Below are 13,543 nucleotides of genomic sequence, written 5' to 3'. Positions count from 1 at the left end.
AGCCTCTGTGTGTTGGGAACTGGGGTTACCAGCCTCTGTGTGTTGGGAACTGGGGTTACCAGCCTCTCTATGTTGGGAACTGGGTTTATCAGCCTCTGTGTGTTGGAAACTGGGTGTATCAGCCTCTGTATGTTGGGAACTGGGTTTATCAGCCTCTGTATGTTGGGAACTGGGGTTACCAGCCTCTGTATGTTGGGAACTGGGTTTATCAGCCTCTCTATGTTGGGAACTGGGGTTACCAGCCTCTGTATGTTGTTAGAGAAGGCCGCTCTCTAACACATAATAAATGTGTTTGATTTTATAAGCCGATTTTTTAATTATCATTGTGGAGTTATCAGCGTCCTTTTTTTAAAAGGATGAGTGAATTTCAGGTAGAGGAGGAAAGGAAACGACATCAGTTCCTCTTCTGTTCTTCGCCACTACCTTGAAATCGGAAGGTCACGCCTGTTGGTCTTTGCAAGACACTGGGGGAGCTGCATCGCACAACATATGAATCGGTAGCCAGAAGGTAAAAGCGGTTCTGCCTGTGCCGACTTCTCGCACTGACCTTTGTGTTTTTATGGTGTTCTAGTACCCTCTAGTGGACATCCAGAAAACATGTTTTATTGTGTTTTTTTTTCTTCAAATCTCTTTATTAAGTTTTGAAACAAACATACCATCCTCAGCAGGACTTTCAAACCACCCCCCACCCCCACTCCCGCCCGAAATTCGTGCACCTCCCTCTTCCACTCCTTATACCTTGCTTTGGCTCATACCCGAGTAACTTTATCTGAGAAAAGATTCACAAGTATCTTGAGCTAAGCAGCGGCAGTCTCATCCACTCTTATAGGCTTTCTGGCCTGGCCATGAACCTACACAAATTGTCTCAATATTCACTTCTTCTCTCCCTCATGGGGGAAGGGCATCCGGTGAATTATAGAGGTCATTGAGGAGGGTACACCAATGCAGCACCAGAGTTTCCAAATCCTCTCCCCCCTCCGTTCTCTAATTATAGACAGTTCAGCCGTTGCCCGCCCCATTATGTCTTGTGCCCTTTGCTGTAGCCTCGGTCCTTGGGTGCTTTTCCATGTGATCGCCAAGACAAGCAGAAATGTTGCTCTGCTGTTCGCTTGTTTTCTTTTCTTTTCCCCCCTGGGAGAAGAGCCAACAGACAGATTTGCGGTGTACATTCTAGTTGCCTGCCTAGCAGGAGCGCTGACAGCGCTTGCCACTAGGCTTCTATGTGAGGGCATGACCAGACCATGTGCCAAATGTCTTCAGACGCGCCTCTGCATCTCGAGCAGGTACGTGGGGACTTACTTTATGTGACCTGGAGTACCGCTCCAGGACGGAAGGAAACGCCACTTAAAAAAAAGGAAAGAAAATAACAGTAAAGGACATTGTGCTATTTCACAAGTGCTGGCTAAGTGTGGGCACAAGGGGCTTGCTTAGGCCCAGAGGTGTTTGCAGGCAATGGGAGGGGCGGGCCTATCAGTGACCCGTGTCATGTACATGCCCCCTTAGAGGTGTGAATAGTGGGTGAAGGGAAGGGGAGGCTACATGCACACTGAGGGGGCAGTGACACACTAATGGTGGCCATTTAAATGTATATTCTCTCACTGCGTGTTCTTTAGTCTTGCAAGAACATCTGTAAATCACAGCTTTTTGGGGCGGAGCCAAGGACTGAAAGGACCCAGGTAAGTGGTTTGATTTGGGGTGGGGGTGTGGAAATGACCGTATGGGGGATTGGAAATGACCGTATGGGGGATTGAATGGAGCAGGAAAAGAGGCGGGGCAGCAAATGGGACGGGGCAGAGGAACATCCTTCCACTACTTTTTTTTTGTACACTTCGATCACTGATGTAAACTGCTGTATATGTAAGCGGGTGTGGTCTCTAAGCTTCTTGAAGGGCACGTGTACTGATATTGATTGACGAACAGATGTTGTTTAAATTGTTATTTAAGCTATTTCCTCTTTCAAACAGCTTTCTGATTGATCCCAGTGGGATTTCCTATGTTCAAGGAGTTGAATCAGACCCCCAGATTCTGGACTCTGCTGGGGCCTTGTTGGCTGAGAGCCGGGAGCCCTGTACATGCTTGAACAGGCGCGGAGGAGTTGAATTTCGGCTCGAAGAGGCGGCGAAACTCAAGGAGAGAAGCGTCTGTTGTTCGCCCTATTATACTCGAAAGTACATCCTCCTCACAAGACTTCAAGAGAGGTGCATCAAACAGCACCAGACTGTCACAGCTTCCTGGAGCTAGAGACAGCCTGTGCAGACTGCTTTCGGTACACCCCTTTTTGGCGCGTCCATTTTGGCGCACAATCTTTTCTGGCACCGCCGATTTGGCGCGAGGGACGTTTGGACGTGGCTGACATTGCAGCCACGTTTAAACGCCCTCACTCCAAATGGAGGTTAATGCGCCTGCCTGAAGTGGAAATCTACATCGCAGGTTATAATCCTAGCACATTCATTCGGATTATTACCACCGAATCGTCGGCGCCAAAAAGTGGTGTGCCATGACCTGGTTTCTCTCCAGCGCACCCAATGTGGTAGCTGCCCGCCTAGTTTTTTGGGAGTTCCTCTGCTGTTGTGTTTAGTGCGCCCAGATAATTCCACTTGGCTCCCCTCCCAAATGCTGCAAAGCTTTCTTTCGCAATTCCACTGCCTCACACGTTAATATAAGTTCTGGCAATTTGTATTCCAGCCCTTCATGTTTCTCGGGGAGAGGGAGTGGGGGGGGGGGGGGCGACTTGTTACGCTACTCGAGTAGTTTCGGAAAATTAAGTCTTCGGCGGCATCTTCCGAGCAGCAGGCGCGTTAACCCGCTGCTCTACATTACCAGCGACAGTTGTGGGAAACTCATGGTGTACCTTCGATTTATTCAGCGGTGCACTCTTGGGTATCCCCACCAGTAAAGAGGGGCCGTGGGGGGCAGGGGTTCCTGCATGCGATCAGCGTCAGTGCTGCACGGAACAGTTCTCTTGGATCTGTGTTAATGCACGAAGCGGATAGTTAAACCTGGTGAATGTGACACAGGTCAGGTACCAGATGTGAAGAAACTGTGCAAGGCGCGCACATGTGGAACAGTTCTATTGGATCTGGGTTAATTGGGGCACCTAAAGAAATAATGTTGCATTCCTGGTTTGTTTGTTTGTTTGTTTATTTGGTAATGCGCACCAAACCCTTGGGTAGCCGGGCGCAGCAGTGTACAAGAAATCTTAAACTTATTACAATATTTGCCATGAGTATAACGAACACAAGGCAAAAAGAAATATATACAGTAATATATACAAACATGTGTGCAAGTACAAGACATAACTTAGAAAAGTCTGAAGCATTCAGAATATATAATCAGGTTTATAGGTCAGACTATAGATCTAGGTATCATATACCTGCGGTTGGGTGTTAGTCAGGTTATGTGTCATTGGCCCGCAAAAGATCCCTGCAGCGAAACGTCTCAGCGCCGAACTGGGCGCGCCCAAATGTCTCCTGCGCCGAAGCGGTCACGGCGAATAGGCCCACGCCGAACTGGCCGTGCCAAATCGTCCTGCTCCGACTTCTTTCACTGGCACTGGAGAAGCGCGGTGCGCTATCGCCTCCTAGTGGACATGCTGAAGAGTTCAGCGTCTTTTTCATGTAAACATCTCGGACTGTTTTTTTACGGGAACCATTCGGTGCATTACATTTATTTTTATTTGTGTTGTTTCATTGGTTAAATATAACCTTTAACACTTTAAAAAATCACATACATGAGAAATATTTACAACAATTATTATATTAGTTTACATTCCATCGAAAGTAAAAGTCAGTAAAAGGAACACCAGTTTTTAAGATCATTGTTATCAAATATACTAAAAACTGCAACCAGATAAAAATGTCACAACGTTCAATCAATTCAATTACTTCATAATTTATTGCCACATATAACAGACGGTGAAGTTCATGACCACATTTTCCTCGGCACATAATAGCGACCAAAATTGCTTCGTGCAAATAAAATTCATATCTTGCACCAATTTCATGTAACTTTTTTCATAAATATTAATGAGTGCAATACTTTCTCATTTAATAGCACAATGGTGGTGCTTCCAAGTTTGTATAACATTGTGCTGTTTTTTCTTCATTGTTTGAGCTTTTTAGATGCACCCAGCTGTAACTGATAAAAGTTTCTACTTTTCATAATACTCTTGTTTTGAATATGAAGATCCTTCGCAATTATTTTGGAGTTTTGAACTAGTTAAATCTGCATGGCCTGCCCCTCTAGGAGTTTTGTTTTAGTTTGGTCCACGTTACCCCAGGTGAGGCAATGGGGCACTTCAGGGCGACCTTCTATTCAGTGGTCGCAGTGGGAAACAAGAACTGGTGCTACTCGGGCTGCGTCCAAAAAGGAGGGCGTGGGTTTGGGGGAGAGGCACTTGATCTTTGGTTTACAAACTTCATTGGCTCAAAATAAAATTGCAGTGGAGCTTGCCTAGACAATATCTGGTGTAACTACAAATACCAGAATGCAACCTGCTGGGATCCTAAATGCCAGGACTGGATGGGCATCGTATACTGACGCAGGGCGACTTGAGATGCCTTCAATGTCTCATGTGGGTTACATGCGTGCGTGAACGTCGCCAACGGTTAGTCTCTATTTGATGCAGCCTAAATCAGTGCATTAAGTGGGGTGGTAAATTGAGGGGGGTGGCTCTTGTTAGGGGGTGTTACCTAAGTACAAGTTCCCCCGGCTCGGAAGCCAATCTCGGAGACTGCTGGGGCTTGGCCCCGGCCAGCCCCGGCCCACTTAAAGCCCTATCCTAAATGGTTGGTGTGCATGATATGACTGGTTGCATGCCTACAAAAATAAAAGTAACTTACAGTAATGAATTGGTGCTTTTTAGTTTAAGAGCTTGCAATACGGGGTTGGCAAGAGGTACAAAGGGTATTACTTAGCATTATTACTATTAATGCCATCACTAATTGGTGTGATGGGGTGTGCTCTAACATGGAGACTGGCCACAAAATGTTTTAATGATAAAGGGCAAAAGAGAGAAACACTGATGACCTCTGACCCATAACTGGTACCCAAGCCCCTCTGCTGGGGTCTGGGTGTCCTCGGGGGGTTGGGGGGAGGGCTCACTTGGGCCAGGTTTTTCCTTGTCTTCCTTGCTGCCTTCCAATTTCAGGGCACACCCAGCCCTGCCAACCTGCACTCCACTGGATGCCCCAGGGCACTACCTCGAGTTCATGGGTCAACTCTTGAGCCTTCGTGGAGCTGGAAGGCTAGCGGAGCAAGGCGAGCATGCCCCCACCCCCGGCTAGATCAGGGCACCCACACACTCACCTCCTGAATGAACAGTCCAGTCCAGCTGCGACTGCTCCGGCTGGGCCCAAGATGCAGCAGTAAGAGGGGTGGTCGTGGTTGCACGCCGGGTGGGCCAGTCCAGAAGTACCTGTAGCTGGAGGAGAAGGCCACCAGTTAGGCGCCGCGCTTCAAGGCACACACAGACATGGCATGCTTGTACATTAGCACCTTGTGTTGGAAGAGAACCCTGGCAAATAATTGGCTCAGGCGCATCCATCTGGCGAGGATCACACATGGAGTCAGTGATAGTTGCAGAAGTAAAATAGGCCAGCAGATAGCGGCACTTCCATAATGTATGCATTCAGGATTGTGCAGCAGTCACTGTGGCAACAGCCCCTCGTCTCCAAGAAAACATATTGGGGATGAGGGAGTGGATAAGGAGAGGTAATACGGGGTGTAATACCCAGTCCCATTCCAGGTGCCTATTCCGGATTATATACGCGCAGAGCGGTGGGGGGGGAAGGGGAGAAGGCACGAGGGTGCGATACCATTCACCAGGCACACGCAGGCCGCAGCGCCGCTGCAGAGTAAGTGGGGCGGGAGGTGGGACACGCAACAGCCCATGCCACACAGGCCCCCAGCGGGGAGGATCGGGGGATGTGTCCAAGGTGCGGGGGTCATAATCACAAGCAAAGGGACTTTGCAAGCGCCTGGCCACAGGGGGCGGGGCGCGGGCAGGCGACAGATAAGTGGGCCTCGTCTATTTGTATATGACCTATGATGCGATGACTTTATTTATTTATATATGTTGCAATTTATATTGCGCACCCACCCAACCCGGAGGCCTCTAGGCGCTGTGCTTACAGAACTGGTCACACATAGGTACAAAGTTACATAGTTACATAATTGGCCATACATGGGTACATAGTTTCAAGCAAACACCGGTGTCAGTAAGTCGAGAAAAAGAAACGGGAATAGGCCAACTGTGTTACAGGGTAGCCTGGACTCCGTGACTGGTTCCATGTCTGCTCGCAGTGTTCTGCTCTATGGCCTGCACAGGGCTCCGTTGCTCCCAAGCTAGGACTGAGCCATACAAATATATCATATTAATAAAATACCCCCCAGTGAAGAAAGCAGGTCTGATACGGCTTCAGGCGGTTAGACCCATGGCCATTGACTGCTTCGGACTGCTCTATCATGGACTGACTGCTCTATGATGAACTGACTGCTCTATCATGGACTGACTGCTCTATGATGAACTGACTGCTCTATCATGGACTGACTGCTCTATGATGGACTGACTGCTTCTACCTGCTCTATGATGGACTGACTGCTTCGGACTTCTCTATCATGGAATGACTGCTCTATGATGAACTGACTGCTTCTACCTGCTCTATAATGAACTGACTGCTTCTGACTTCTCTATGATGGACTGACTGCTCTATGATGGACTGACTGCTTCTACCTGCTCTATGATGGACTGACTGCTCTATGATGGACTGACTGCTTCTGACTTCTCTATGAGGAACTGACTGCTTCTACCTGGTCTATGATGGGCTGACTGCTTCTGACTTCTCTATGATGGACTGACTGCTCTATGATGGACTGACTGCTTCGGACTTCTCTATCATGGACTAACTGCTCTATGATGGACTGACTGCTTCTACCTGCTCTATGATGGACTGACTGCTTCTGACTTCTCTATGATGGACTGACTGCTCTATGATGGACTGACTGCTTCGGACTTCTCTATCATGGACTAACTGCTCTATGATGGACTGACTGCTTCTACCTGCTCTATGATGGACTGACTGCTTCTGACTTCTCTATGATGGACTGACTGCTTCTGACGTCTCTATGATGGACTGACTGCTCTATGATGGACTGACTGCTTCTGACTTCTCTATGATGTACTCACTGCTCTATGATGGACTGACTGCCTCTGACTGCTCTATGATGAACTGACTGCTTCTACCTGCTCTATGATGGACTGACTGCTTCTGACTTCTCTATGATGGACTGACTGCTTCTGACTTCTCTATCATGGACTAACTGCTCTATGATGGACTGACTGCTTCTGACTGCTCTATGATGGACTGACTTCTTCTGACTTCTCTATGATGGACTGACTGCTCTATGATGGACTGACTGCTTCTGACTTCTCTATGATGTACTAACTGCTCTATGATGGACTGACTGCTTCTACCTGCTCTATGATGAACTGACTGCTTCTACCTGCTCTATGATGGACTGACTGCCAGTCTGACTGCTCTATGATAGACTGACTGCTTCGGACTGCTCTATGATGGACTGACTGCTTCTGGCTGCTCCATGATGGTCTGACTGCTTTGGACTGCTCTGTGATGGACTGACTGCTCTATGGAGGACTGACTGCCTCTGACTGCTCTGTGATGGACTGACTGCTCTATGATGGACTGACTGCTTCTGACTTCTCTATGATGTACTAACTGCTCTATGATGGACTGACTGCCTCTGACTGCTCTATGGTGGACTGACTGCTTCGGACTGCTCTACGATGGACTGACTGCTTCTGGCTGCTCCATGATGGACTGACTGCTTTGGACTGCTCTGTGATGGACTGACTGCTCTATGAAGGACTGACTGCCTCTGACTGCTCTATGATGGACTGACTGCCATTCTGACTGCTCTATGATGGACTGGCTGCCATTGTGACTGCTCTATGATGGACTGAGTGCCATTCTGACTGCTCTATAATGGACTGATGGCTTCTGGGTACTCTATGATGGACTGACTGCCTCTGACTGCTCTGATGCACTGCTGCTTCTGACTGATCTATGATGCACTGACTGACATTCTGACTGCTCTATGGTGGACCGACTGCCTCTGACTGCTCCATGATGGACTGACTGCTTCTGATTGCTCTATGATGGACTGACTGCTTCTGACTGCTCTATGATGGACTGACTGCTCTATGATGGACTGACTGCTTCTGACTGCTCTATGATGGACTGACTGCTCTATGATGGACTGACTGCTTCGGACTTCTCTATCATGGACTAACTGCTCTATGATGGACTGACTGCTTCTACCTGCTCTATGATGGACTGACTGCTTCTGACTTCTCTATGATGGACTGACTGCTCTATGATGGACTGACTGCTTCGGACTTCTCTATCATGGACTAACTGCTCTATGATGGACTGACTGCTTCTACCTGCTCTATGATGGACTGACTGCTTCTGACTTCTCTATGATGTACTGACTGCTTCTGACTTCTCTATGATGGACTGACTGCTTCTGACTTCTCTATCATGGACTAACTGCTCTATGATGGACTGACTGCTTCTGACTGCTCTATGATGGACTGACTTCTTCTGACTTCTCTATGATGGACTGACTGCTCTATGATGGACTGACTGCTTCTGACTTCTCTATGATGTACTAACTGCTCTATGATGGACTGACTGCTTCTACCTGCTCTATGATGAACTGACTGCTTCTACCTGCTCTATGATGGACTGACTGCCAGTCTGACTGCTCTATGATAGACTGACTGCTTCGGACTGCTCTATGATGGACTGACTGCTTCTGGCTGCTCCATGATGGTCTGACTGCTTTGGACTGCTCTGTGATGGACTGACTGCTCTATGGAGGACTGACTGCCTCTGACTGCTCTGTGATGGACTGACTGCTCTATGATGGACTGACTGCTTCTGACTTCTCTATGATGTACTAACTGCTCTATGATGGACTGACTGCCTCTGACTGCTCTATGGTGGACTGACTGCTTCGGACTGCTCTATGATGGACTGACTGCTTCTGGCTGCTCCATGATGGACTGACTGCTTTGGACTGCTCTGTGATGGACTGACTGCTCTATGAAGGACTGACTGCCTCTGACTGCTCTATGATGGACTGACTGCCATTCTGACTGCTCTATGATGGACTGGCTGCCATTGTGACTGCTCTATGATGGACTGAGTGCCATTCTGACTGCTCTATAATGGACTGATGGCTTCTGGGTACTCTATGATGGACTGACTGCCTCTGACTGCTCTGATGCACTGCTGCTTCTGACTGATCTATGATGCACTGACTGACATTCTGACTGCTCTATGGTGGACCGACTGCCTCTGACTGCTCCATGATGGACTGACTGCTTCTGATTGCTCTATGATGGACTGACTGCTTCTGACTGCTCTATGATGGACTGACTGCTCTATGATGGACTGACTGCTTCTGACTGCTCTATGATGCACTGACTGCTTCTGACTGCTCTTTGATGGACCGACTTCTTCTAATTGCTCTATGATGGACTGACTGCTCTGATGGACTGATTGCTCAATGATGGACTGACTGCTCTATGATGGACTGACTGCTTCTGACTGCTCTATGATGGACTGGCTGCCTCTGACTGCTCTGTGATGGACCGACTGCCATTCTGACTGCTCTATGATGGACCGACTGCTTCTGACTGCTCTATGATGGACTCACTGCCTCTGACTGCTCTATGATGGACTGACTGCCTCTGACTATTCTATGATGGACTGACTGCCTCTGACTGTTCTATGATGGACTGTCTGCTTCTGACTGCTCTATGATGGAGTGACTGCTTCTGACTGCTCTATGATGGACTGACTGCTTCTGACTGCTCTATGATGGACTGACTGCCATTCTGACTGCTCTATGATGGACTGGTGGCTTCTGGCTACTCTATGATGGACTGACTGCTCTGATGCACTGCTGCTTCTGACTGCTCTATGATGCACCGACTGACATTCTGACTGCTCTATGATAGACTGACTGCTTCTGATTGCTCTATGATGGACTGACTGCTTCTGACTGCTCTATGATGGACTGACTGCTCTATGATGGACTGACTGCTTCTGACTGCTCTATGGTGGACTGACTGCTTCGGACTGCTCTATCATGGACTGACTGCTTCTGACTTCTCTATCATGGACTGACTGCTTCGGACTGCTCTATGATGGACTGACTGCTTCGGACTTCTCTCTATCATGGACTAACTGCTCTATGATGGACTGACTGCTTCCACCTGCTCTATGATGGACTGACTGCTTCTGACTTCTCTATGATGGACTGACTGCTCTATAATGGACTGACTGCTTCAGACTTCTCTATCATGGACTAACAGCTCTATTATGGACTGACTGCTTCGGACTTCTCTATGATGGACTGACTGCTCTATGATGGGCTGACTGCTTCGCACTTCTCTATCATGGAATGACTGCTCTATGATGAACTGACTGCTTCTACCTGCTCTATGATGGACTGACTGCTTCTGACTTCTCTATGATGTACTAACTGCTCTATGATGGACTGACTGCCTCTGACTGCTCTATGATGAACTGACTGCTTCTGACCTCTCTATGATGGACTGACTGCTCTATGATGGACTGACTGCTTCTGACGTCTCTATGATGGACTAACTGCTCTATGATGAACTGACTGCTTCGGACTTCTCTATAATGGACTGACTGCTCTATGATGAACTGACTGCTTCTACCTGCTCTATGATGGACTGACTGCTTCTGACTTCTCTATGATGGACTGACTGCTCTATAATGGACTGCCTGCTTCTGACTTCTCTATGATGTACTAACTGCTCTATGATGGACTGACTGCTTCGGACTTCTCTATGATGGACTGACTGCTCTGTGATGGGCTGACTGCTTCGGACTTCTCTATCATGGAATGACTGCTCTATGATGAACTGACTGCTTCTACCTGCTCTATGGTGGACTGACTGCTTCTGACTGCTCTATGGTGGACTGACTGCTTCGGACTGCTCTATCATGGACTGACTGCTTCTGACTTCTCTATCATAGACTGACTGCTTCGGACTGCTCTATGATGGACTGACTGCTTCGGACTTCTCTATGATGGACTGACTGCTCTATAATGGACTGACTGCTTCAGACTTCTCTATCATGGACTAACTGCTCTATGATGGACTGACTGCTTCTACCTGCTCTATGATGAACTGACTGCTTCTGACTTCTCTATGATGGACTGACTGCTCTATAATGGACTGACTGCTTCAGACTTCTCTATCATGGACTAACTGCTCTATTATGGACTGACTGCTTCGGACTTCTCTATGATGGACTGACTGCTCTATGATGGGCTGACTGCTTCGGACTTCTCTATCATGGAATGACTGCTCTATGATGAACTGACTGCTTCTTCCTGCTCTATGATGGACTGACTGCTTCTGACTTCTCTATGATGGACTGACTGCTCTATGATGGACTGACTGCTTCTGACTTCTCTATGATGTATTAACTGCTCTATGATGGACTGACTGCCTCTGACTCCTCTATGATGAACTGACTGCTTCTGACCTCTCTATGATGGACTGACTGCTCTATGATGGACTGACTGCTTCTGACGTCTCTATGATGGACTAACTGCTCTATGATGAACTGACTGCTTCGGACTTCTCTATAATGGACTGACTGCTCTATGATGAACTGACTGCTTCTCCCTGCTCTATGATGGGCTGACTGCTTCTGACTTCTCTATGATGGACTGACTGCTCTATAATGGACTGCCTGCTTCTGACTTCTCTATGATGTACTAACTGCTCTATGATGGACTGACTGCTTCGGACTTCTCTATGATGGACTGACTGCTCTATGATGGGCTGACTGATTCGGACTTCTCTATCATGGAATGACTGCTCTATGATGAACTGACTGCTTCTACCTGCTCTATGGTGGACTGACTGCTTCTGACTTCTCTATGATGGACTGACTGCTCTATGATGGACTGACTGCTTCTGACTTCTCTATGATGTACTAACTGCTCTATGATGGACTGACTGCCTCTGACTGCTCTTTGATGAACTGACTGCTTCTACCTGCTCTATGATGGACTGACTGCTTCTGACTGCTCTATGATGGACTGACTGCTCTATGATGACTGACTGCTTCTGACTGCTCTATGATGCACTGACTGCTTCTGACTGCTCTATGATGGACCGACTTCTTCTAATTTCTCTATGATGGACTGACTGCTTCTGACTGCACTGATGGACTGATTGCTCTATGATGGTCTGACTGCTCTATGATGGACTGACTGCTTCTGACTGCTCTATGATGGACTGACTGCCTCTGACTGCTCTATGATGGACTGACTGCTTCTGACTGCTCTGTGATGGACCGACTGCCATTCTGACTGCTCTATGATGGACCGACTGCTTCTGACTGCTCTATGATGGACTGACTGCTTCTGACTGCTCTATGATGGACTCACTGCCTCTGACTGCTCTATGATGGACTGACTGCCTCTGACTGTTCTATGATGGACTGACTGCCCCTGACTGTTCTATGATGGACTGACTTCCTCTGACTGTTCTATGATGGACTGTCTGCTTCTGACTGCTCTATGATGGAGTGACTGCCTCTGACTGCTCTATGATGGACTGACTGCTTCTGACTGCTCTATGATGGACTGGTGGCTTCTGATTGCTCTATGATGGACTGACTGCTTCTGACTGCTCTATGATGGACTGACTGCTCTATGATGGACTGACTGCTTCTGACTGCTCTATGGTGGACTGACTGCTTCAGACTGCTCTATCATGGACTGACTGCTTCTGACTTCTCTATCATGGACTGACTGCTTCGGACTGCTCTATGATGGACTGACTGCTTCGGACTTCTCTATGATGGACTGACTGCCTCTGACTGCTCTGTGATGGACCGACTGCCATTCTGACTGCTCTATGATGGACCGACTGCTTCTGACTGCTCTATGATGGACTCACTGCCTCTGACTGCTCTATGATTGGCTGACTGCCTCTACCTGTTCTATGATGGACTGACGTCCTCTGACTGTTCTATGATGGACTGTCTGCTTCTGACTGCTCTATGATGGAGTGACTGCCTCTGACTGCTCTATGATGGACTGATGGCTTCTGGGTACTCTATGATGGACTGACTGACATTCTGACTGCTCTATGGTGGACTGACTGCCTCTGACTGCTCCATGATGGACTGACTGCTTCTGATTGCTCTATGATGGACTGACTGCTTCTGACTGCTCTATGATGGACTGACTGCTCTATGATGGACTGACTGCTTCTGACTGCTCTATGATGCACTGACTGCTTCTGACTGCTCTATGATGGACCGACTTCTTCTAATTGCTCTATGATGGACTGACTGCTTCTGACTGCTCTGATGGACTGATTGCTCTATGGTGGACTGACTGCTCTATGATGGACTGACTGCTTCTGACTGCTCTATGATGGACTGGCTGCCTCTGA

At 48.0% G+C, this 13,543-nt stretch overlaps 1 protein-coding gene across 9 annotated transcripts in view; it reads right to left on the bottom strand.

Moving 5' to 3' along the window:
• The window catches only part of BCL6B (BCL6B transcription repressor), a 184,184-nt gene that overhangs the window by 53,158 nt on the left and 117,483 nt on the right, over window positions 1-13,543 (bottom strand). For 6 of the 9 annotated variants that reach the window (XM_069645459.1, XM_069645486.1, XM_069645417.1 and 3 more), the window contains exon 2: window positions 5,308-5,422. Coding sequence is in view for 2 of the 9 variants with exons in the window: in XM_069645417.1 (XP_069501518.1) it covers window positions 5,308-5,422 (115 nt within the window). In the remaining 7 variants the exon portion in view is untranslated. Of the gene's footprint in view, window positions 1-3,373; window positions 3,581-5,307; window positions 5,423-13,543 lie in introns of all 9 variants that reach the window. The other 3 variants (XM_069645477.1, XM_069645468.1, XM_069645440.1) reach the window with 2 other exon arrangements.

This window comes from Ambystoma mexicanum, chromosome 1p (assembly GCF_040938575.1).
Source record: "Ambystoma mexicanum isolate Mex_15411 chromosome 1p, UKY_AmexF1_1, whole genome shotgun sequence".
Taxonomy (NCBI): Eukaryota; Metazoa; Chordata; class Amphibia; order Caudata; family Ambystomatidae; genus Ambystoma; species Ambystoma mexicanum.
Note: the sequence above shows the minus strand (reverse complement) of the source record. Positions and strands in the feature narration are given on the sequence as shown.